This window comes from Plasmodium fragile, assembly GCF_000956335.1.
Source record: "Plasmodium fragile strain nilgiri unplaced genomic scaffold supercont1.17, whole genome shotgun sequence".
Taxonomy (NCBI): Eukaryota; Apicomplexa; class Aconoidasida; order Haemosporida; family Plasmodiidae; genus Plasmodium; species Plasmodium fragile.
The window spans coordinates 369,854-396,045 of NW_012192597.1; the positions used below are offsets into that span (position 1 = coordinate 369,854).

Sequence of the window (26,192 nt, forward strand, 5' to 3'; positions counted from 1 at the left end):
TAAGGGGAGTACCCAATTGGGGGAAAAAAAAAAACAACTTAGAGAAATTTATTCTCCACGCAGTGTGCACTTATATGTATACAACAGCGCCAGGAAGGAACCCTGTTTTGGGGAAACGCACCAAAAGAATGGCGCACTGTGTGCAAATGAATATGCACAGATAACACAGCGTGAATCCAGTACACGCATGTGCATGGACATATGCGCCCATACATAAAGACAGAAGATGCACGCTTTTCTGCATGACGCAGGCATTCTTCCAACCGCGCGCGTTGTAATCCGTGCGAATTATGCGACAACTTGGTATGCCGTTAGCAGCTCCATGCCTCTGCCCACGCGTTAGTCATTTTGTGACGTTGTGGCAGTGTGGCATTGGAATACTTTGACATGTGTGTGTTTTGCACCTCTCCACGCATCGTAGTAACTGTTCTTCCCCGACTGTCCAGCGACATTCGACGTCGCACATTTTCTCAACAAAAAAAAACCGTTAGTTAAATTTGGTACTTAGCAAGTGCTCATCAATCAGCGCAAATATATGAGGCGTGTTGCAGCCCTGAATTTGGCGAATAATTTCTCCATTTTTCAGTATTAAGTAAAATGGCTTGGAATTGTTATCGTAGTTTTTTAACGAGGCGATATTTTGCGCGCACACAGCTACTATTTTTACGCTCTCTGTGAAGGCAAAATTGGCTTTGTAAATTTTATTTATAATTTCAAAGGTGAAGAGACATGGTCCACACCACTTGGTATAAACGTCTACGATGTAGAGGATGTCATTCTTTCCTTCAAACAGTTTTTTATACTCATCTTCATTGCAAATTTCCTCGTAAATTTTATCCTCAGCCCTTTTCATTTTGCACAGGGGTGCGTAGTACAACAAGTCGTAAAAAAAAAAAAAAAAAAAAAAAAAAAAAAAAAAAAAGTGCCCGTCTATCTCTACAGGCGTTATGACAAAAAGGCATATTTATATAAGATCAAACACGAGTGTCCAGTTAACGGGGGGCCTTATCCAAGCTGCGAACAAAATTTCGCCTTTAAAAAAAAAGCTTCAACAAATTGTCCTCAATCGAATTGTCATCAATGGAGCTGACTTTATTAAAATGGAAAATTTCCAAAGAACTCGTTTTTGTGTCCGCCTGCTCATTGCCCAAAAGGTTATTAATGGTGGGTCCTTGAACAAATAAATAATATAATAAATACGAGTCACATATCAAGTTCTGAGCTAAGAGGCGTATATGCTTTTGGAAAATAATTCCATTAAGGTTATCGAGCTTATTCAATGCCGCCAAAATGTTATCAATTAAATATTTAAAGGTGTACATTTCTGCATTTTTTTTTTTTTGCTTCTTTTCCGCGTCTTTTTCGTTTAGCTTTTCCCAAAATGGGTGACTTCCCGCATTGCATTCATTCATATTTTTTTCACTGTACACATTATATTTTTCTTTATATGCGTCAACAAAGTAAAGGCAGGACTTGATATAATACCTTTCGTAGTTTTCATATCGCCGCATCAGATCATCATATGTGGATTTGTGTATAATATTATTATTGTCCAATATATATACACAACATGATAAGTCCAACAAAATAATGTTATACAATTCGGTTACTTTTTTATTTAAGAGCGTTTTATTTTTTTCATTCGAGTGTGCATACTGGGCAGAGTACACTTCCTGTACTAGGCAAATAAATTGCGCATATATTTTGTATATCTCCTTCTGTAGCGCAGTTTTCACTAGGTAGATAATTATGCTTCGATACACATCCGTGTTGAATAACCTTTCAACGTAGAGGATAAAAAGGTTGGAAAAGGAGAAAATATTTACCAAGTGGCCGTTCATTTTCTCACATAAAATATTTTGTATATCATTATTTATTAACATGTTCAGGTACAAATGCAAATGCTCCTTCAAATTGTCCAGGTACCCCACGCAGAAGCATTTCAGACACGCCTTCAATATCTTATACACTATGTGTAGAAAAATGCTCTTTAAATCATTGAGAGAAAAATTGGGCTCCCCCTCGAAGTCGTTCGCTAGTGGTTCTTTATCGCTTCCCTCGCGGGAACTGAGGAAATGGTTCCACGCGCTCTTATCGTTATGCCTAAGCAGGTTGACATAGAGATGGAGCTCCTTATATTCCTCCTCCGAGTTTTCTATCTGCTCGATTTGGTCACCGCAATTGCGCATGTCACTTTGTTCTTCCTGGTCGAGGTTCATTTCGCGATCCACGTTATTGTCATGCGTGTTGGCCCTACCATTCGGGCACTTGCCCCTTGGGGTGTTTGCCACATGGGTGGGCTCCTCCCCCAGCGGCACTTGTAAGAAGGATACCAGATTAGAGCACTTATTTAAACTACAACTGCTGCTCTCCTTTTGGGCGCCACTTGCGTAACTGCGGCTGGAAGTTGGTTCTTGTACGATGTCGTTTCCGTTTGCATTATCCCTGGCGTGTGTCCCTTCCCCAGTGTGGCTCTTCAAAATACTCATAAACGAGTCGAACATGTTGAAAAAATCAGCAGCATCATGTGCGCCTTTGTCTACAAGCAGAAAGTCCGCATTTGCACTTTGGTTAATTTCTTTCGTTTCTACGAAGATAATCAACTTGTAGGCTGAAAATATAAGGGGGTGAATTTTTTCTTTTAAAATTTTTTTAAAGCCATTATGAAAATGTCCCTCCCTGGATGCGTTAAACCCCGCATGCAAACGCTCTGTCGCTTCTTTGTGATTATTATTTTTTTTTGTATGTTGATCTTCACTTGAGTCCCTGTCCACATTGTAAAATTGTGCATATATGTTATCCAAATCGATGGAAAAAAATTCGTAATAGTAATAAAATGAATTCAGCAGGAATGAATAAAACACCCAATTTTTAATTTCGAAATTTCGCTCATAAGAAATGGATATGTTGCAAAACAAATTGTGTAAAAATTTGGTCATTACTAGCTTCCATTTATCAACTGGCTTTTGATCAAAAAACGGAATTGCACACACAAATTTGTTAAAAAAAAGGAAAAAAAAAATCTCGAAAATTTCATCATGAGTATCATGCAGATGATTATTGTTCAGGTAAAAATCAACATCTTTAATATATTTACTATAGTACTTTTCTTTCATGTCCATTTTACTCCTCATTTTGTTATACAGTCTGTTTATATTTGCATACTCTGTGAACAACTGGTCGCACGTTACGCCGTAATCATTTTTGCAGTAGTAGACATGCACAAGGTGGATCATATACTTATAAGTGAGGTGCACAAATTGGACATAGGTTTTGTGTAGTAAGCTGAACTTGTCAGCAATTCCTTCGTTCAGAATTTTCTTTATTTCTTCCATGCTATTTATGGCATAATTAAAGTACTGCTTGTTTTTCTTTGCCTTTTCATGAGGTATATTCTGCAGGATGAATAGCTCCATTTGCATTCTTCGCAGGAAGAGGTTTTCCTCCGTGTCCGCTGCGTCGTTCCCACGAGTGTGGTCGTCATAAGCTTGTTTAATTTTATCCTCCCACTCGAGGGGACATCCCTGTTCGAGAGGGTTAATCTGACCGTCCTTCACCGCTTGGCGCAAGCCCTTATTACTCACATCAATCAGCAGAAGGATGACATATTTGGTGTGTAAAACTAGATAAGTGACTTGTAAAAATAATGTCTGTACCTTGCGCAGGGTGAGAGCCTCATCCTGCTCTACGTGGCTCCCTCTGCGAACAAAGTTGTGTAACAAATTTATTCTCGCGTTAAGAATTTCCTTGAACAAATCGTTTTTTAAAATGTCCACGCGCTGGCAATTTTCTTTATTGTAAAAAAGCAACAACATCATTATGGACTGGGCAATGCTGTCCATTCTACATGAGTAGTTGTAGGCCAAATTGTGGTAAGAGGCATATATCAATTTCAGGAGGATGTCACAGAAATTTTCCTTGTGTTTATTTACATACGTATTTAAGTAGAGTATGGACCTATTGCTATTAAACATGTTAATGTAAATGTTTTTAATTTTTTCATTTTTGAGTAAAGAACTGAGGACCTTGATGCAGAGAAATATATCTGTGTATATTTTATTTAGAACAAACGAGTAGTTTTCCTCGTTCATCTTTTTATTCACATCAATATATACATGGTTTATGTAGTTGTTAAGGTAGAAGCAGTCGTAATTGCATAGTTCCTCCTTTTCCGTTTTCACAATATCATACGCATTATCACATGGGGTATCTTCCCCTCCTCCTGTGCTTTTACCCAAATGGCAACATTGAAATAAAAAATCATAACTGTCGCACTTTTTTTTCCACACCTCTTTTATGATGTCCTTTTCCGATTCGCCCAGTTTTTGTGTGTGCACTGATGCGTCTCCAAAATTCATCGATGCTGTATTTCTAACGCCACCGATTAAATCATTGTAAGAGCAAACGATGTCTTCCAAAAGGCATTTTATTTTGTCCACACTTGCATACACACTTTTAATTTTTATTGTATTATCTATCACATGGCTGCTTTTTTCTTTCAAAAATGTTTTTATGGACTCTTCCTTACTTCTGATGTCATGTCCCAGGTGCTCGATATGTTCTACGGCTTTCTTCTCGTCGTAGTTTCGAAATATTTCACTAACATCAACTTTCATGGTGGCACCAGGGGGAGAGTGGGTTTCGGTATATACTGCGGCCTCGTGTGCACACGCTGCTTCTACCCGTGGGTCTAAACCTACGCGTAAGAGTTACACGTGCGTTGCCTAGACCTCACATGAGGGAGAGACTACCCCACGTTTCGACAAGAAAAAAAAGGGGCACCGTGTTAATGTGCTATTATTTGGAACCACAAGGAGAATCTCTTCGCGGTGAAGGAGAATCTCCCACATTAAGTTTGCAACGCAAGTACAATGTTTTGGGTCATGGACCGAAACCCCAAATGTACAAATTTGGAGGAACAATGAATCGATCAAACAGCGCCGACACAGAACGACTGAACGTGCAGTTAGCCACTCCTCCTTTTGTTGCTACTTATCATCCCCCTTCAGCTTATTTACTGGGGCCATGCTCACACAGCCGCATAAAATGACAATTTGTTCCCTTTGAGGCGTTCCACTCTGCGTGGAAGGCAACTCCTTAAAAACGATTTCGCAAAATGGTGAGAGTCGACCTGGTTGGCTATGCGTCACACCGGTGAACGAAAAAAAAAAAAAAAAATAATACAATAAATAAAAAAAAACAAAAAAAAAAATTGTAAAAAAAGAAACGCCTTCAATGACGGCGAATTTATTATTTGGCCTCTTTTTTAAAAAAGATAAAAATCTGGTCCTACATAATCAAGGAAAAACAGGTGTGAGTTTTAAATTATGCCCACAGAAAGGCCACGCATGCGCAAGCGAACATACCTAATATATAACCCATATTCACTCACTTAACCATTCGCCCACGTTTTTCTGCAGCAGGGCTGGAGTTCCCGGAGGAAGAACAAACCAAGCTATGGTGTCACGTTTGGTCCACATTGTTCATGCATCAAGGATACATAAATAAGTAGGAGTATACATATATGCGTAGGTACACAGAGCCATAGCGATACGTCTGTTTGTCCACTCGTGAATGCCACAGATGGGGGAATTCAAAGTCGGGTCCAAGCTGAAGGAACAAATCGTGTGCAACATGCAACCCCTAATTTTGTGCCTGCATAAGTATGATGACGATATAAGCAAATGCGTCCCAGAGGTCAACATTTTCGAACGAACCTGCAGCAAAAGTTTGAACTACGTTCACGATCGGATTGGTCTGGATGACACCAGGAACACATTATATACAGGGAAAAGGGCCGTCTGAAGGTGGACCTATTATATATGCACATGTGGAAGGTACTCACCTTTTTTATTTTATTTTTTTTTTTTTGCCAAAACATGCACACAAGGGGTACCACCTATCATTCGTTTCTGCAAAATGTGCGCCAAGTGGGAGGATTAAATTATGGGACGCGTGGCAAGTGCAAAGAAGGACATGCGTAGAAAGCTTCACCATTCCTGCACCATATGCTATACAGTATTTATCATTGTGACCGTGGCAAGGAGAAAGACGTCCCAGAGGATAGCACCTCCCGCATTTTGATTATTATATCCCCAATTCGTCACATTCGTGGCTCCATTTTTGTGCCCAGGGGGATTCATTTTTTGAGTACATTTTTTTCCTACTAAGGATTGCAAATGGGACGGGGTCCCTACAACAAAGGACGCGCGAATAGAAAACGCGTGGACACAGCAAACTAAAACAACTAATACGATCTTTTCATACCCAAATGAGTAAGTCTTATTTTTGGGAGGAAAAAAAAAATTAAAACAAAAAATTGGTATTCATATAACAAGCCGAACACGGAGTAGATGGGTAAAAAAAAAGGAAAAAAAGGCTGCGCTGGTTAATGAAGGATAAGGGAGTGCGCATGTCTTCTTTACTTTAATTTTGCATGCAGACTGATATAGGCACAGTCCACTGATGTGCAACATGAGAGGGTATAGAAAAGGTACATAGGGCAGATGCGCTGTCCACCTCGCGGCAGTGGGGATAAATATGCACACCTGGAGGAACAAGCAGCAGGTGCAGTTTGGTGGTAAACCAACGGTGCAGCGCGGGGGGGAATGCAAAGGGCTTAAAAATAGGTGAAAAGCATAAACGTAAAATTTGCAATTTGCAACGCGCAATGTGCATATTACAATGTGCATTTTACAATTTTGCATGGAGGGCTGGAATTCAAAATGTATCCCCCCGCGGAGGGGGCACAGCATAAAAGGAGGCAACGTGTAGGGGGGAGACGTACCCCGCACCCTTCACCGAGCAGAAAAAAGAAAAGCAAAGAAAAAAGAAACAGAGGAAAAAATGGCAATTCATATTTAAACAAAGTACGCCAGAGGGAGACGATATGCTCATCCAGGATTAGTGGACCCAATTATCTCTGCTACCAATATGCTGTGGGAAAACAAAATTTTGTGCATCTTCATGTGCGTAATACATTTCTGTAAATTGGTATAGGGATGGATATTTCTAGTGAAAAGACGCAACACGAGGGGGGTAAAAAAAATGTGCGCAAGGTAATGCAGGAGGAAGGTAACAGAAGGGGGCTCGAAGTTACGTGGAGAAATATTTATCCCTTTTCATTTCTGTCTGTCCACTTGGCGCACTAATCCAAGTAGGAGCGGCGCTGAAACTTGCTCGGGTTGCTATACGGTGGGTAGTCGTCCATCTTGTTGATTCGATTTCCCCTACTCTTGAGGTCCATGAACTGCGAGGGATCATTGTGCATCTTGTAATCCTGCGTGAGGTTAGACGTGAGGAACTTTCCATCCCTATTGTCATAATCGGAATACTTCATTATATTCGGTTTGAATATTCTCGACTTGAGACTGCCATTCATATCTTTCATTCCATTCATGCCTGACAGGTTCATAAGATTTTGGGACTGGAAAATTTTCTTTGTACCTTTTGCCACCTTATTCTTAATCCGGACAATGTGATAGTTGTACAGGTAAATAGCAGTTACACTGATGAACAAAATGGTGAAAATTATGGCCCCCTCTGTTCCAAAGACATTTGCAATTCCTTCGTAAAAATAGAAAACCACATGTCGGAAGAATTTCTTCATGTATAAAGATATCTGAGCATATCCAAATATCATAAAGAGCGAAATTATTATTAAAAAGAAAAAACTAATGTGGAATTTTTTAAAGTACAACACGAGACATGTGATAAACAATAAAATCACCATACCCAAGTAGCAAATAATTCTATGTATCAACTGCTTCCTTATAATAGGGTAATATATATTGTATATGTCATTATTTAACCACCTGTTTATAACTTTACTCATTAAATCTTTGGAAATTCTTCTATAGTGTGTATTTTTCGTGCTCAGTTTTTCCTCTATAGATGCTTGTATTTTATTTTCCCTTTGATTTTTCAGATAAATATTTTCAATGTTACTGGAGAGTACATCCAGTGCTCTATTGTAGAGTTCATTTTTTAGCGACCTCCACATGTAGTACTTATGAATTTCGTGTGCTATTCCATTTTTTAAATCGTCCAAGGGCTGCTGACAGGTTATCTGAATAGCTTTCAAATTTTCATCCTTTATAAATTTGTATACCTCATCTGTGAGTAGGAGAAATTGTTTGTACTCCCCTTGCCAGGACTCTTCATTGGAGCAGTAGATATCCATGTACTTCATTTCTTCCTGCCCTTTGAGGCTTAGAAATATATCTTGCAGTACTAGTTCGTCCAGTGGGAAATTGAAATTTTCGAGGAAATTTTTCTTCAAATTACCTTTATGCATGTTGAGCAGAGCGTTCGTTTTGTCTTTACAATGATTGTGCCACTTCTCCATGGCCTTTTGTTTCAGAAGTTTTATATCGTTATCGAGAATGATCAGATACTCATCACTGATTTCTTTTTCCTCCTTTGAAAAATCGCTCAACGAGGTCATATACACATTAACCGCTTCGGCATTCCACTTGTCCAAAATGGCATAAAATAAATTCTTGCTCTTAAAATATTCAGTTATGTTTTCAGTACTTTCTGCTAACATTTCGAACACTTCCTTCCCCTTTGCTACTGCATTGGAAAAATGAGACTTGAGACGGTTTTCATTCAATGTAATGTTTTTTTTTTTTAAATAATAAAATTCTTGGAAGGTGCTGTTTATCAAGGGGCTGCAAATTTCATCCTTATAATATATTAAATCTAATTTTTCTGAACTTTTGGAGAGTTTTTTTTCTAAATACTTCAACAAATTATAGCTAACTGATTCGAAGAAATTCATAAGATCTTTCTGCTTGATGGGATACTGGTCACTCTTCATTTTTATATCCTCCACGACAATTTGCAACGCATCTTCACATGCAATTTTACAAAACTTTTTAATATTTGCTTCTCCCAATTCGATCATTTCGTTTTTTATTTGGTCTAACCTTTCATACAAATTTGTTTCAATATCTTTAATTAGCTCCTTCTCCTCATCATCATGGAAATCACTTTCTGTGTACTTATACCAGATGTTTAAAATTTGTTCCCTTATCAGTTCTTCGTACTTCTTAATTTCGTTCAGTAGTGGGGGAAGTTTATACATATCGGTTCGCTCCTCTGTACTTTTTTTTTCTTCCTCCGGGAAGTCATCGCTGAAAAGTTCTTCCTCTTCAAAAGCGCTCTTCCTTTCATGTGAACTGAATTTATTTCCCATATTATTTTCCAAATCATCCCCCTCGTCATTCATGTAGCTAATAAATTCGACATCCTCATTTTCCATAAATTGTAGGAGATATTTTTTGTATAGAAATACCAAATCATTTCTGCTAATTTCTGCCCTATTAATTTTGAATTGTTTAAAAAATTGATTCACATTTGTGAAGAGGTTTTGGTTAGCTGATCGGACTAAAAATGTGATAAAGTCGTACACATCCTGGCCCGACATGTATCTATTGCTCATCTCGGTGCCATAACTGCTGCTACTACTCTCTCCCTCATCAGTGTTTTTTTTTGCAGCCGCTGCTGCACCACCCTTGTCCTCCTTCTGATTGCGCATCTGCTGTTCCTTCCTAATTTTTGCCATTAAGTAATTCATCTGCACATTAGAATACGTTTTCTTTGGAAAGAGCAGGGCTCTCAGGTAAATTTTATATCTTAATAAAATCACATCATTCTTGTACTCATCATTCAGGTCGGCCAAATTTGCATTCGTAAAATCGAACTCCTTATTATTGTACATATTTCGTAGCAATACACAATCTATGTTTTTGTATAGAACGTTTAATTTGTAATTGGAGGACGTTTCCACCACAGCGCTTCCACTTTGGTCACCACCATAATTTGTAGCACCAGCACTATCGGAGTAACTTAGGTAAGCGATTTTTTTCTGCTTTGTCGTATATGCATCGTACTTCTCCTTGCTTTTATTGGAGATGATTTTTTTCCAATATTTGATGTCTAGGTCTCTTCGGTCAGAGTTTAACAGAATGTCTAACCACAACTTCCCCTTTCGCACATCGAGCCGTTGACTGAAATCGTGGACCACCCACATCAAATTCTTCGAAGCAATGCTTTCCAATATTAAAGAATTATTTTCTATATGATCCATATGGTCTAAAATTTTATCAAAATTATTTTTCTTTATAGAAAATGTGGACCCATTCGATCGGGTGTACGCTCTGAGCATAAACAAATTAGCATCCTTCGTAATATTTTCAATAAATTCCAAATCCTTATTGTTAATCATCTTCATGGTAAGAAAGATAATATCGGTTGATATTAAATTTGTAAGGGCGTACAATATTTCATCATAGCGCTTATTCACATTTGGGCTGTTCAACCCCTGTGTATCCATTAAGATTAAATTCACTTCTTCTGACTCGGCCAAATTTAATTCATCAATTTTAGCTATCCAATCATCTGTCTTGTACAAATTTAGCAAATCTATAATTTCTTCATTATATTCATCCTTTTCATATTCATAATTTTTTACAAAGTTGGTGAAATTATTATCAATATAGTCATACATTTTTTTTAATTTTTCTACGGTGATTTTAATTGGCTCGGACCAAATCCATATACCGTATGTACTAGCCGTGATGTCATTTCCTACTTTAAATCCTTTTTCAATAGTTTTTTCACTTTTACTCACGTCTTTCACCACGTGTTCGTTCAGCAAATTTAGCAGAAAGGACTTTCCTGTGTGCATGTCTCCCAAAACGGAAACAATGGCGATTGGCTTTTCAATACTTTTCAGGATTTCTAAATTTTCTTCAATAATTATCAGTTCGGTATGATTTACATTTGGTTTTATTATCTGCACAGCTTTTCCTGTCCTCCTCCTGTTTTTTAATTTTTTTTTTTTATCATCAATTATTTTGTTAATATCATCCATGGAGTTCAGACATTCTCCATCTGTGCAGTTTATGGGCACTTCAAAATTGTTCTCGTCACTGTCTTCTTCTTCATCTTCATCATCTGAGTCATCCGAGTTATCACTGTCGTACGGGTTACTTCCATCGCCGTTCCCATGGCTACTTCCGTTTGCTCCCGCATTTAATATTCTGAAAGTACGGCCATTGGCCGACCCCTCAATGGAGCCATTCCCAATACCGTACACATCACTTTTAATAAGCCTTTCCTCTACCCCCTTTTCTGTATTTACATTTTTCTCCTTAAAAGCTACTCTCTGTTCGTCATCGCCACCACGGCAATGAAGAGTCACTGAGTTGGCAATAACGAGTAGGAGGCAAACAAATATTGTTTTCATTTTTTTTTGTTTTCTTTTTTTTTTTTTGCTTACATTTGCTACCACTTGTTCTCCTCTCTCTCACGTTAGCAAAGCGGCACCCCCCCCTCTTCTTTGCAGCTCACAGCTTGGGTGTTGTCCCCCTTTTTCAATTCACGACTTCTCCTCAGATTAACCCCTTCGTAAATCACGTCAGTTACGTACAATGCATATAAGCGTATGCATACAAACGTATGCATTTATAAAACGTACGAATTCTCACATATGGAATTATACCTACACGTGCACAACTGTAAGTACATCAACATATGTTTTTCGTTTATGCCCTCAAGTGTATGAGCAATTCCTGTGTTACGTTACATAAAAAGGGAAAGAGAAAATATTTTCGGCGTGATTCTCATTTTAACAATTATCCGTACGTGAGAAAAAAAAAAAAAAAAAAAAGGGAAACCTTAAAAAATGAAAAAACGCAATTTAAGCATTCATTAAAGGAAAAATGATGCTGTTAAGGGTGAGAAAAAAAATGGGCAAAAACAAAGCGACGCGAATTGTGGTAAAGAAGGCGGTGAAAAATGCAGCACAAAAAATGAGGAGAAATTTTCAACACAGACGTCAATTTTTTCTTGCAAACTTTCCGCAATTCACAACTATGCTATTTTTCAAATTTATATCAAGCACAACACAACTGCTGCCGAAATACATGGGTAATAAAATGATATATAAATACGTGCACGCATTATATTATACATATTTGTGCGTACCCCACTTGCGTGTCAGCTCCTTGGCTCCTCCGTAACTCCTTCACTATTGGAAGTATTTTCCTCATTTCGTTCTTTTCACGAAAGCGTGTATATTTGAATGGAAGAAAAATGCGGTCCAATTATATTTGAAAAAAGGGCATATTTTACACTTGTGGAACAATGCCAAAAGTGTTATTCTCTCAATGCAGCAAGAAAATAAGGCCACCTTTTTAAGGCGCGGGAAATGTACAAAATAAAGGCCAATTTGTGGGGAGCTAACAAAAAATATTTTTAATGTTTTTTTTGTTTTTTTTTTGGAACAATTGTCCTTAATTGGCAGGAATTCACGTTCGCCATTAATGACAGGAATAGTAAAATGAAGTTTCACATTTGTGTGTCCCTTTTTTTTGTATATTTTCGCCCTATTACAAAAGGAGGCAATTTTTCGTTGCATATTTCAAAATAGAGGGGGCTTATAAAAGAGGCAGACCCACATACACATATTTATGCCACAATATTTATGCTACACATATTTATGCATGCGAATGTACAAATAACCTTTCCACTTTTTTTGAATATGCTTTGCGAAGACGGCATGTAATGTGCATAAAAATATTTCCTTTTGCGTGCTTCCCATTAAAGTGAGTAAAAAAAGAGAAAAAAAAATGTGCAAACACAACACACACAAGCGCGCGCGGATGTAGAGATAATGAATAAAAAAAACGCTCTTCAAACACATGAACCAAAATGGCGCACGCGAGCGACGTGAATAACATGCTATGAGCACACCGTTAAAGGTAGAACGATTCTGTCGTTTTCACTTGGTCTTACGCGCCGAGGAGTTTCGACAAATCGGCCAAACGCGTGTGATTATTTAGTCGAGAGGCACAAATGAATAGAAGGAAAGACACACAAACGAATAGACACGCTTGCTAAAGGAGTTAGCCACTGGCGTGGACTTAACACGGGATTAAAAAAAAGTGTGCCAAAGAAGGGGAACTTCCTGCTGGAGATTTTTACCCATTAAAAATGGTACTACAGGGGGAGGTGGCCACAATACATTCCTTCCTCCACAAATGAATGGAAAGGGGCCTCCCTTATTTTTGCAAAATGTGCTGGAAGCAGTTTCGCCATGCGCATGTGTGTATCCCCTAATAATGTCCACATCATTTTTCAAGAGGGTAAATACTTGGGCACGCAGGACGATGCAATTGCAGCTCGCCAGTAACTGTAAAATTTAAACTGGAAAGGAGGAAATTGGGGTTACGGGGCGGGTACACCTATTTGTATACACTCTAACGTAAGCGTCAATTTTACAAGAGTAACCATTCATTTTTAATAAATAAATGGATATATATATATATTTTTTTAATTGTAATAGTTTTAAAAAAATTCATATTGAATAGGGAAAAAAAAAAAAAAAAAGTTTGGGCCACTAAAAACAAGTGTGAACATGTATAGGTTATTAATATTACATACAAGTACGCGTAAAAAAAAAAAAAAAACAGCGCAAGTTTTTCTATGATTAATAATTAAAATATATTATATCAAACAAATATTTCTATCTCTGGATAGGAGATATATATAAATAAATATTATGAAACATACTTGTCCAAGTATGGTATATATTATACTTATAAAAGTACACTTAAAAAAAAAAAATGAGCAAAAAAAAAAAAAAAAAGGGGACAAAGGGATAGGCCATTATGTCTTGGGGATTCACATCAAAAGAAACAAACGATAAAAAAAAAAAATAATTATCATCATTACGATATTTATTTACCATAAAAAAAAAAAGGATATTAAAAAAAATAACGTAAAAAAAAAAAGTTAATTTACACAAATGCACACATTACATATGGGACAACATACACGTTATATTATGGTACATATATATGCATATCCGCACATGATACTTGAAATGCTAAATATGCCTATGTCCAAATGTATTTCCCCCAAAGGAAAACCACAGATGCGTCTACCTACTGTATATCAATATACTGGATTATGTCATCGTGGTTTACGCTGCCATTAAAATATAACTCTTTGCTATTCGCGCTGTAATTTTTATTTTTTCCATTTTCTGCTTCCTGGAAAAAACTCCCGCCCCTATTCTCACTGTCACTGTCATTATTATTGTCATCATTTTTATTTTTATTAATTTCCTTATTATTATTCTTATTGTTATTATTCTGCTCGTAATAGTTAAAGAAATGTACGTTCGTTTTATTCAAATGGGTTTTATCATTTTCGTCTTCAAAATGATTGGCATATGTGCTTAATTCCTCGGGTGGAAAGCCCCTGTTTTGTTTTTGCTTAAAGGTGTTTGTTCCCCCCAAGTGGGCGTCCTGCTCGTGTTGGTTCTCCTGCTCCGGTTCGTGGTCCATGTCCCCTAATTCCTCTTCTATCGTTCTTTCGCTAAAAGACATCACATTTTTGCATGTGTCATTGTTGCAGTCATGATCATCTTCCACGTTGTCAACAGCGTAGTTCAGATACTTCAACCCGTTGCACAGTTCGAGCTCGCTGCGGCCCAGTTCTGGTGTTCCATGGACGTGGCCCCTGCTCCCACCGTCCATCCGTGGTACAGGATGTGCGCGGTTTATGAATTTTTCGTTGTTAACATAATTTTCGCCCATGCAGTCTACGTTTCCTTCGTTGCCATTCCTCCCATCGCCACCGTTCTTATCATTCCCCTGTACATTCGGCATATGGTATGTATTACGCGCCACGTACATGCTATCTTCGTGCTTACTTCGTCCTCCCTCTATTTTGTCATTTCGAGCGATTTTCCTTTGCTTGTCCATTTTAATCTCGTCCTGGAATGACTTTCCATACGGGTTAACCAGTTCATATTGTTTAGCCACGTCATATGCAATAACCTCTTCATACGCGCCCGCCTGTTCGGCATTGTGCCGCTCGGCATAGTCGCTTGTCCCAACATAAGCGCTTCCCTCTGGGTAAGCACTACCCGCTGCACCGCCTTCTGCCTTGTTGCGCAAAAGCGACAACTTTTTCACCGCTGAGGCATCCCCATCGCACAACACATTCGTGGCGCCCTTCTTTTTGGTCCTCTTGCGCTTGTTCAGCAACTGATTCTCAATGTAATCATTCACATACATGCTGTAATAGTCCTGATTATTTATTGCTTCCTTTAGTTTCTTCATTCTCATCTCCTTGTTCTTACCCAAAACATAAGTGTTGTTCACCGAGTCGTACGTGTACATGTCGTTAAAATAGGTGTTGCATACATCGAATAAATCATCCTTCAGAGTGACATTCTTTTTAAGGCACAACCTCTTAATGTGTAACCTGGCCTTCACATTATTCAGTGTGTTATTCAAGTACTCATTGTGCTTCAAAGATTGATCATAGCTAATAGCAAAATGGTACACGTTGTTAATAAAGCTGTTGTAATGGTTTTGTATGTTAAAGAAGATGCATTCGTTTTTCTTTAAATGTTCATACTGGAGTATATACGTCGGCAGGCAGTCATTCTTGCTTTTTATCAATTCCTTGTGGCTTGCATAATCTGGGAGCTGTATCAGGTAGTATACATTCGGCTTCTTATCTACCAAGGCGTTGAAGTTCCTTCTACAACTTACCCTCTTTTTGAATACTTGTACTTTCCTGTTTCGGGAATATCCATTGTTACTTCCTTTGCTGGCATTGCAGTTATTAATTCGACCACCTCTAACAAGCGTGGCGCCCAGATCCATGACCTTCTCAGCGTACTTATCTACCTTTGTGCTAATTTTCAATTTTTTGTTTTTCCTCTTATTGGCCTTAATCAAACTGCTTTCTGTTGAATTTCCGCTCAATACGCTGTTTCTCTTCTTCGTTCTCAAAGACATGGCTGTGCTTCTCCTGTTGCTATTTTCTCCATCGTCCAGTTTTTTTTTTTCTTCCCTCGTGGAAAAGGCATTTTTCATTTTTTTATTCCACATGACTTCTTCCTTGGTAACTATGGTAATTTTATCTTCCCTCACTTCTTTTGCGCCCTTCTGGTCGGCACTATTATTATACATTTGATAATCCTTGTTGCTAACGCACAATCTATTTCCTTTTTTGCTCTTCTTTTTGCAGAAGGTTCTACTACCACTGTTGTGAATGTTTCCATTGCTGCTTCGCAAATTTTTGTTTACCATTGGGACATTTTTTTCTCCATTCTGTTTGGTTACATTGCTAGCCGTTTTAGAATCCTTAGTGTCTCTCAAGCTTACTGCGCCCGCATTGATAAATACAAAATCTTTCGAGTCGTCCTTTTCCTCCTCTAATTCTTTATAGTTTTGCTTCTTCTGTCCCGCCTCGTGGCCATTCATTAGCTCTTCTTCCTCCTGGTCCTCCTCCACATCGTCTTCCTGTCCCTCAAAATCATACTCATCGTCTCTGTCTTCCATGTAATAATCATCATCATCATAGTTACGGTCTGAATAGTCATCAGAAAATTTCGAACTTCGTCTTTTACTATTATTATTATGGTTGTGTTTTTGATCGGTTTTGTTCCCTTTGCCTTTGGAACTTTTAGTTGCACGGGCGCCACCAGCAACCTCATCCCTACTCCCATTCGCATCACCAATAATTTTTATACCAAAATTGTAGGTGCCTCTTTTTTTGAGCTCGTACTGGAATTTTCCCAAGTTATAAACCTTCAGTTGGTAGTCTTCGAATTTCTTCACATCGAAGCTTTTGTAAATTTTCGAAATGATTAAATTGTATAGGTTCCATTCTGTGAAGGTTATAAATTGGCTGCTCTCATGGGCATTATTTTTATAATATTTATTAATCCTTTTCTTTTTCATCTGTAGCGATTCTAACAATTTATTACTCACATTAAGGTCTATGTTCTCCCAGAGATTTGTGTAAATGTTGAAGTAGTATATATCGTTGGTGTTGTCGTTGTTCATTTCTACCTGCTGCTTCTGCCCCTCTGCAGGCATTGATTGAATGATCTCCCTTCCGCACTGCTCCTTTTCCTTCTCCACCATTTTATAATCATTGTACGTGTCTTCGGAGTCACATGTTGTGTCCCTCGGTCTACCTCCCCTTTTGCGACATTTTCGTAACGTCTCTTGTATTTCTTTATTCTGCAACTCGTCAATGCTTTGTGTCCACATATTGTTCCGTATGCAGTTAATCTTGTGATATATAAATTTAAACATGACATCGTTTTCTTCCATGGAAGAGTCGATGTTTATTTCGAATTGGATAGCTGCGTTACCCATAGATGGGGGGGTGCTCATCTGGACGCTGCTACCACCGTAGTCGCTACTACAATGTTCGTAATTATTTATGTCAGCAAAGTAGCTGTTTTCCACTTCAGGCTCTAGCACACACTTTACGAGCTCATGCGCATGGTCGCTGTTAATCGAATTTTCACTGACATAACCGTCATATGCGTCAACATTATTTTTGCCTTCCTCAGGCTCCTCCTTGGTATCACTCTTCACCTTTTCCTCTTTCGGTTTGATTATTTTATTTTTCCAAGTGGCCTCCCATTCTTCGTCAGCCTTAAAAGGGATGCCATTTTTGATGTCATGTTCCTCCGTTGGGTCATTTATTTTTTTAGGAACCAAGTTCGTCTCACTCGGAATACCTTCTGTGGTGTAATATTGTTCCCCCCTTTCACTTTTCTGCATAATTCCATGTGCACTTTTCAGCTCGCTTTTTACCACACCTTTGTAATCATTTTCGTTGGTGATGACATCATCAGGCTGCGTGCTGCCCCTTCTTCCCCTTTTCTCATCGATATCTACTCCTTTGTTTTTTCTACAGGGTGTTGTTGCCCCTAAACCGAGACTATCATCCTCAACCATTATTTCGCCCATGTAGGTTTTACCTCTCTGATGAAATTTGTTATTAATGATGCTTTGGATATTTTTCAGCTGATTTATTACCTTCTTGAAGGAAAACATTTCTTCCTTAATTCGAAGAGGTGGAATGTCTCCACATTCTTCCTTGTTCACATCGTACTGGCGGGCACAGTTCTGAATCACATCTTTGTGCTCCTTGTTACCCTTAATGTGGATATCCACATCCTTTTTCTGGGCGCTCCCGTTGTACACCGTGGTCGGGATAGGACTATCCTTACTGTGGGAGATATCAGTAGAACTACTCTGATCCACTAGAATGGCATTATCTTTCTGATCACTTGAGTGGGGCATCACTGCACTGCTTTTTCCATAGGGGAGGTTACTTCCGCTGTTGCTGCTACTACCACTACTGATGCTTCCTTTGGCCTGTTCTAAGGTACGATGGGAACCGTCATACATAGGTAAGCAATCCAAAGACAGGTTAGAATCATTCTCATTTTTACAATCGAAGAATATTTTTTTCTTATAAAACATGAGCAGTTGGTTGTAGCAGAGGTTCTTATTCAGGTTGAGAATTTTCAGCATTTTTTCTCGATCCTCAAAATCTTCCTTAAAAAAATTATCGTACATATCGTCAAACAGGCAGAAAAAATTTATATTCAGGGAGATGTACGATGAGAAACTATTATACAGGTTACTTCTTCCGGTCACTTCTGCATTTGCACTTGTATTTGTGTTCATATCATCGTAGTATAAATCTTGATCCAAGGAATCTTCATCTTTTTCCTTCGTTTCGTTGGGGTTGCTGCTGTCCGATTTGACTTCCTCATGTTGCATACGTTTGTGTTGCACGGGGTTCTCTCCATCTTGTTCTTCATCTCCCTGCTTCTCATCCTCTACTTCCCCTTCCTGCTGCTCCTCTCCTTCTTTTTTTTCTTTTTCCTCCTGTTCCTCCCTCTTCATGAAGCTCCTGTACCACATCTTTTGGAACAGCAATTCTTTCAGATCATTGTGCGTTAAATTTTTTATATCCACAGGCTGTGTGCAAATCGTCTTATCCGCCTGGTGAAGATTCCTCCCAATAGGATCGTTAAAAATGTGGTTTCTTTTCTTCTCCCATAGTGTATCCCTTAAAGTGATATACTTATCCTCCTTCAGTTCTGCGTTTAAGCCATTTGGCACTTTATGCTTCCTACCATTTTCACCATTCAGCACTCGACGACTGTGATCATAACTTGGTGCATTAGGAACGGTCACATAATAATCTTCCTCATTTGAGTTAAAAATGAAAGCATATTTTTCTCTATTCATCATTTGAAACTCGTCGAAACAGTCCATCCTCTTGATCATTTTTGGTAAGTCATTACTCAGGTTTGCCTCGTCCTCCCAGGGCCTTGGCTCGTGGAAGTTATCGTCAAGGTGGTACTCAAATGTGGTGTTTCCCCAGTGGCCGTTCCGGCCATAAGGATCGCCGTCCACACCATAACGATCGCCATCTCCACCAGCATAGACATCATGCCCAATGCTGTAATAAAAAGTGGGATGCCTCATCGTACGCGATATGGCGTTTCCCTGCTCATCCCTAACTCTTCCATTTTTGTAAACGTCCATTTCATTCACCTGAGAAAAATCATCATCGTCATAAATGTTCCTTCCATTGAGATTACTCCTCCAGTTGTCCATTTGTACGATTTTCAATTGATCAAATTTTGAATGCTTTCCGTTACGGTTGAACAGGGTTTTGTTTTTCTTAGCCTGCTGCTCCTCTTCTCTCTCCTTCTGCATGTGGATAGGGTCCCCTTGGACGATCAGCATTTCTTCCTCCTCCTGCAGATCGTTTGTCGTATTGTTATTATTATCGTCGTAGTTGGTGTCATCACTGTTATCGGTGTGGTTCAAATTGTTACCACCCCTGTAAATGTTTCCCCTATAAATGTTACCGCTGTAGATGTCCGTACTGCAAAGGTTATCTCCGTACACTTCGCCAGTGTACAGATCACCTCCACGCAAGTTCCCACTGTACACATTGCCTCTATACATATTGTCCTCATCAAGGTTGACATCACCGATGTTCGTGGACCGCATATTAACGTCGTAGATATTTTCCTCGTAGGGGTTTGCATCGAAGTAGTCTGGGTTGTCCATATTCGTTTCGTCCATGTTTGTGTCATCTGCATTGGCCTCGTTCATGTTCAGCTCATCATCATGTGGCATGTCTCCACTGAACGAGTCTCTTCTGTGTGGGTCCTCATTTACCTCATTCGCATGGACATAGCTAAAGCTGTCGTCGTTCACACTTGGGTCGTTTGCACTCACATCCACTGCTCTATCACCAATTGGGCACCCGCCACGCGGTTTCCCATCATCAAAACTGTTGTTATTTTCGTACACAGAGGACGTGTCCTTGTGTGGGTGCTTAAACTCAGACATGTGACAAACGCTAACATTCTTCTTCTGTAGTCTTCTAATTATATTGCTAGGGGCGTTAAAATCAATATTGTTGCTTGACATACACTTTACACTACGCTGTAGGTTTATCGCATCTGTCATTATATGACCGTCCTTCAAAGCGTTGCTCTCGCTTCTGCTGGCCCTGTTGTTATTATAAAAATAATTGTTCCCTCCACAATTATTAATATTGATAATATTATTCTGGCAATAGTTACTATAATAATTATTCGAGTTACTTATATTATTTTTTATAACAAGATTATTGTATATATTTTTGAAGGCGTCTACGTTGTTTTGGAAATTGATATTGCTGTTCACACTGTTCGGGAAATAACTGCATGTGGCGTTAGCACTTGTATTATGGTTCTGATTTGCGTTTCTTTTTTTTCTTTGGCTAGATGAATTTTTTTTTCTGCCATCACAACTGGAGGTAAACACACTGCTGCATTCGTTATTGCTTTCATTGTGGTCATGCCTAACTTGACTGCTGCAGCTGCTATGGTTGTTGCGTCTGCTATATCTGTTATGGCGGTTGTGTCTGTTATGATCATTGTGAAAGATGTGTTCTTCGTAACTTCCGTCGCTACTGTGTCGTCTGTGTTCTTCACGACTCCCGTGACTGCCATGTCTCATGTGGCCCTTATTATGCCGGGAGGTGTATCCACTATGCCTGTTGCCACTGCAGCCACTTCGCCTGCTTGCACCCTTTGACATAGATGCTTCCCTGGCCAAGGGGCTGTCACCTTTCCCGCTAGACAGGTCCTTTATCATGTTAATCAAAATGGCCCTCAAAATGTGCTCATCGGCATATTCCCCGCTCGAATTTTTCCCCATGCCTCCCCCTTGGAAGGAATGAAAACTCGAGTTTTTCCTGTTGCTAACATCCTCTATAATTTTCTTAATGCTCTTCTGATAGTTGCTGGGCATTTCGTTATTTTCATACTTGTTCATCAGTGCACTAAAGTCGCTGTCTAAATTTTGGAAGGATTCCACTTTGTCGGTGTCTTCGTTGCAGTTCCGGCCATTCACGCCGTTCATCCCGTTCACGCGTTTTAGATCCTTCCCCCTACCTGACCCAGAGGTTGCCACCACTCTCTTGCTATCGAACATATCCTTCCCTCTTATCGCCTTTAGCAAATTGCTTGACTCGACATTCTGCAGAGGGTTATGTTTCGTTAGGCCATTCCCTTTGTGATACCGTTGATGCTGTTCTTCATTTGAATTCAAGCATTCGTTCAATAGTTGGTCTACACTTTTCGTGTTGTCGCTAATTTTCAGGTTGTTCTTTAGGTGACATAAGATTTGGTCATACTCGGCGTTGTTGACAGGGCCGCCACTACTCCAGTTGACGTGGCTGCTAGTTTTATTAGCGGGATCGCTCCTGCGGTTATTGTTCTTACCGCCATCGTTCTCATTTTCGACACTGGACGGGTTTTCGTACAGAGCCATATAGTTCATTTTCTTTAGGTTGAAAAGGCAATTGTGAAAAAAGCTATTCACTTGATCCATGACGCTTTTTGCATTATTATAATTATCACTAAAACTAGGGCTAATATTGTTAATTGCGCTGTCGTTGTAGCCACTGTTGTTGCAGCTGCCATTTTCCTTCGGGTTATCGTTCTCACCTTTTGATGCCTTCATATTTTGGCTGCTACTATCGCACTCGGTGCTGCCCTTGCCACTTAGCACATTGTTGCTCAGATTGTGGACGAGGCCCTTATTACTGGCCATCACATGCCCCTCTGGCTCAACTCCGCCGCCCATTGTTGCATCACTGTTTTCATTATGTAACCCGTTCTTTGTGTGCGCCATGCTTTTCTTACAAGCCTGCATGCAATAATTGTAAATTAAGTCCATATTTTCATCCGACAGGTTAAAGGCTTGCCTGATGTTCTTATGAGCATCGCTCGTATGATTAAAATTGTCTGCCTGTGTATTACTACTGTTGTCATTGGTGTCGTTATTACTATGACAGGCATTGGTGGAATTTTTTGTGTTTATTTCTTCGCGTGCTTTGGGGTGAACTCCCCCAAGGGCATTATTATTACTATTGCCACTATTGCTCGCGCTGTTGACCATCCCATTGGTAACAACATTCTCGCTCGCATTACTGGCGTTATTTTCATTATCCCCATTTGAATTTGGGTGATCTCTTTCCCTCTTGCCGTCCTCCAGCAAGCTACTTTTTGAAGCATCCTTCGGCAGCGTTTCATTCATAAGATGGTAATCATCAATATTATCTGGGTGGTCTGTACCTCCAATAATTGTAGCTGCCGCAGGGGGTAAAGACAAGTCTTTCCTCGTAATATCCTGTTCTACTTTCATTTTGTTACTACTGCCGCTTTCGCTCTGCAGTGAGTCACTGTGGACACTTGCCACGTCACCATAGGTATTATTTTTCATTGTGCCTTTTATCAAATTCAATATATTCCCGATATTATTACAATGTGGGTTTCTCACATCAGTGTCATTTTTTGTAGAGCAGTTTTGAAAATGTTGATCAAAGGCCAATTCACACAATTTGTTTAAGCTTATATGTGCCATGTCCCCATTACTAAGGGAATGAGAATTGTCTTCGTCATTACTTAAGTTGTTGACTTTACTGAACGGGTTAATTATATTATTGTTGTTACTAGTGTTATTGTATGTACTGCTATAATGAGATTGAACTTCGTTCTTCTCCATGCTGCTGGAACTGGGTTCATTACGACTCCTTATCTGTGCCCTACTGTCTTTGCCACTTTGGGGGGCATTAACAGTGTTGGACAAAATATTCCCCTTATTCGCTATTAAGCGGTTTATTTCACTGGGGGGTAAATTTCTAACAACATCTGCTATGGCGTTGTTTAAAATGTCATTGTAATCACTAATTCCGCAGCCATCACTGCCGTAATTTCCCTCATGGCTGTCATTACTCGTATTTGTATTATTCGCGTTATCGTTCATATCTGTCTTTTGGATCCTACAATTATCTTTATACTGCAGCATCCATTTTATTACATCTGTTGCGATTCTCACATAAGGGGAGTTATCATCTGCTAACCTTTTTGCATCTTTATTTTCTGATGGCTCCCTTTTTTGCTTTACCATGTTGGAATGGACATAATCGGCATGATCATTATTATAGTCCCTACTTCTCCTACTTCGGAAGTAGTACTTGGATTTGTTCACATCTCCATCTCCATTAAGACTCACGGGAGCGTAGCTACTGCTGCTGCGGACAGCTTTACCGTTAATTACCTTTCTGCTGATTCTTCTACTGCTGTTGTTACTCACATCATCGCTTGCGTTGATGGAGCTTTCCTTCATTGTGTCCTCCTCTCTTTCTGCTATGTTCCGCAATCTGCCATTCGTCCCTTCCATCGATTTATCGCGGTGATGATGGTAGTTATAAAAATGGAACCTTTTATCATTTCTTGTTCTATCACTCCTAAGATTATTGTCCATACATGAATTTCCCTTTGACTCTTCTTCCTTATAACTTTGGCCAAAGCAGTCCTTTTTGAGCATGTTCAAAGGCACGTGTTTGTTTAACATATCGTTGCAGCGTTCGATGGAGCTTTTCCCTGGTCTTCTCCCACTTCGGATATTTTTCATTCGTTTCTGCAGAATTAATTTGATTAATTCTATGTTTGCATCATCCTCAAAGTTGGCGCTTCGCTCAGCACCTTGTGGGTTTCTGTTTTTATCATGATGAGAGGCACTTCCACTAGCAAAGCTGTTCGCATTTATACTGTTGCCAGTCCTACTGCCGTCCCTATGTGCCCACTTTCTGTGCATCTCTGCAGAGTCTTCTACGAACCTTTCAAAACTTGTCGATGATGGAATGCCTGGATGCTCATTTTGGGGTGGAAGAAAATCGTTCTTCACAGCACTGCAATTCAGTTTGTTAAAAATGTTTAGCAGTTCATCTGTTGATATTTCATTTAGCTTGTGGACATTTTCATGGAAACAGGAATTGTTGTTACTGTGTCGTATGTAATGATGCCTTTCTTTTGAGTTGCTATTTTTAACTGTTTTGTCCCGTTTGTTTTTTTCGTTCATCTTATTTTCCCTCAAAAAGTTGGCTAATTCTCTGCTCAAATTATCCACATTCACACGTATATTATTTCTTTTGTTGTTTTTTTTTAAAATGTTTCCGCCTTCTTCTGCGCCGCTCTGTACATTGGTAGCAGAAATCTCACCGCTCGATTTCCATTTCATAACTGGTGCACCCCTTTCGTCCTTGTCCCCATCGCTCTCGTTGCTATTGGTACTTCTACTGTTACTATGGTCGATTTGTTCTTTTTCAGGATTATCACCCCATTGATGGTTATCTGCTCTTTCGAGATAGTCATCCCTATCGTGGTGATTTATGTCCGCTGGGTGACTACCTTCACCATATACAACCACCGAGGTAGGTTCCTCCAGATCGCGAATTTCATCTTTTACCTTTTTCAATGAATAATCATCATTTTCCTTCTTCACAGACAAATTATGTGAATTCGAACTTTTACTTTTCTCCTCTGGTTTGCTGCTCTTTTCAAATCTGAATTTGTTGTAAAAGAGTTTTTTAAAAAAGCTCAAGTGTTTCTCTTCCTCCTCTTCCTCATCACAATTTTTTACATCCATTTCGTCTTCTCGTCCTTTGGACTTATCTTCCCCTTTCGGCATATGTTCCATTTTGGACGATGCGCACGCAGTGTACTCGTTGTAGTTACAGTTGGGATTCACATCCACATTTTCCTCGAAGCTGACATGAGCGTTATCGTAGGTGATCGAATGGACGTTTGAATCGGTGATCGAATCAGCGATCGAGTCGGCGATCGAATCGGCGATCCAATCAACGATCGACTCAGTGATCGAGCCCAAGTTTGAGTGGGTGTTCAACTCAGCATTCATATGAACATTCGAGTCCGCGTTTCTGTCATCATTTAAGATGGCAGTTACGCCTGAGTTTATGCTCGAATTCACCCTGGTGAACGCGTTTTCTCGTGCGCTTATGCACGTGCTGACGTTCGAGTTGGCGTTAGAACTCCTATTTACCACTTTGCGCAAGTTGCACTTGGGCGCTCTATTTTTCGCACATATTATTTCTTGCCTTAATTTGAGGCCCGCGTTATCAAAGCTGGTTCGGGTCACACCCGCGGTCGATGCGCCACCGCAGTCGTCACAACTTCGAAACTTGTCGCCGCTGCTGCAAATGTTGCCTTTTAAGTTTTCGCTGCAAAGAATATTTCCACCACGGACGCCTCTATCAATGCCGTTATCAACGCCCCTGCCCATGTCGCCAAATGCGCCGTTGAGCAAGCCTACTTTCTCATCACCATGGTGAATGAATTTACCATCGCCCTCCATATGACAATTTGCAAGTTCAATCTCATCGCATTGTTTGTTGTTGTTCTTCTTCGTAAAGTAGTCATTTATTTTAATCCGTTGATTTAAAAAATTGTCACTATCTGAATTGTATATGATGCCAATTTCGTTTCTTAATTTAGTAATATAATTATCAAAGTAGGTGATGCAGTAAACATATTTCAGAATAATATCTTTCATATCAGTACAGTCGAAAGTTTTTTCCTGTACTTGTTCTTCCTTCTCCTCCTTCGCATTGGCCCATTTGCGCTGAGGTACATTGCCTGGCTGTTCAAGCGCATGTCCAAGATCATTTTTAACATTTATATCGTCAATGAAGGTACCCTTTTTTTGCATTATGAAATCATCCCTAATCGTTTTAAGTAATAAAACCCATTCACACCTATATTTATCTCCTTTTTTTTTAATTATTCGAAATAAAATATTATCTTCATATTCCTTTTGAAATGGTTTTAAGGTATGAACAAGGTTTTTAATATGATCCAAATCCTTTATTGTAGAAAGCATACTTTACGTTGATTGTCATTTATGTAATTTCCTTGCATTCTTTTATTGGCCTCTTTAATTTCAGTAGTGATTATGACCTCACTACTATTAATG

At 39.2% G+C, this 26,192-nt stretch overlaps 4 protein-coding genes across 4 annotated transcripts; 1 reads left to right on the forward strand and 3 right to left on the reverse strand.

Moving 5' to 3' along the window:
• Nucleotides 1–487: 487 nt before the first annotated feature.
• Nucleotides 488–4,616, reverse strand: AK88_01930 (uncharacterized protein; the record flags this gene model as incomplete). The annotated part of the gene is made up of 2 exons (XM_012479565.1): nucleotides 488–845; nucleotides 1,054–4,616. 2 exons carry the CDS (start codon nucleotides 4,614–4,616, stop codon nucleotides 488–490), a joined length of 3,921 nt encoding a protein of 1,306 aa, XP_012334988.1.
• A 619-nt stretch (nucleotides 4,617–5,235) lies between these two features.
• On the forward strand, nucleotides 5,236–5,805 carry AK88_01931 (uncharacterized protein; the record flags this gene model as incomplete). The annotated part of the gene is made up of 3 exons (XM_012479566.1): nucleotides 5,236–5,311; nucleotides 5,421–5,467; nucleotides 5,584–5,805. The coding sequence occupies 3 exons, from the start codon at nucleotides 5,236–5,238 to the stop codon at nucleotides 5,803–5,805; spliced, it is 345 nt and encodes a 114-aa protein (XP_012334989.1).
• Nucleotides 5,806–7,147: 1,342 nt separating this feature from the next.
• Nucleotides 7,148–11,254, reverse strand: AK88_01932 (uncharacterized protein; the record flags this gene model as incomplete). The annotated part of the gene is made up of 1 exon (XM_012479567.1): nucleotides 7,148–11,254. One exon carries the CDS (start codon nucleotides 11,252–11,254, stop codon nucleotides 7,148–7,150), a length of 4,107 nt encoding a protein of 1,368 aa, XP_012334990.1.
• A 2,701-nt stretch (nucleotides 11,255–13,955) lies between these two features.
• On the reverse strand, nucleotides 13,956–26,099 carry AK88_01933 (uncharacterized protein; the record flags this gene model as incomplete). The annotated part of the gene is made up of 1 exon (XM_012479568.1): nucleotides 13,956–26,099. The coding sequence occupies one exon, from the start codon at nucleotides 26,097–26,099 to the stop codon at nucleotides 13,956–13,958; it is 12,144 nt and encodes a 4,047-aa protein (XP_012334991.1).
• Between the last annotated feature and the right edge of the window lie 93 nt (nucleotides 26,100–26,192).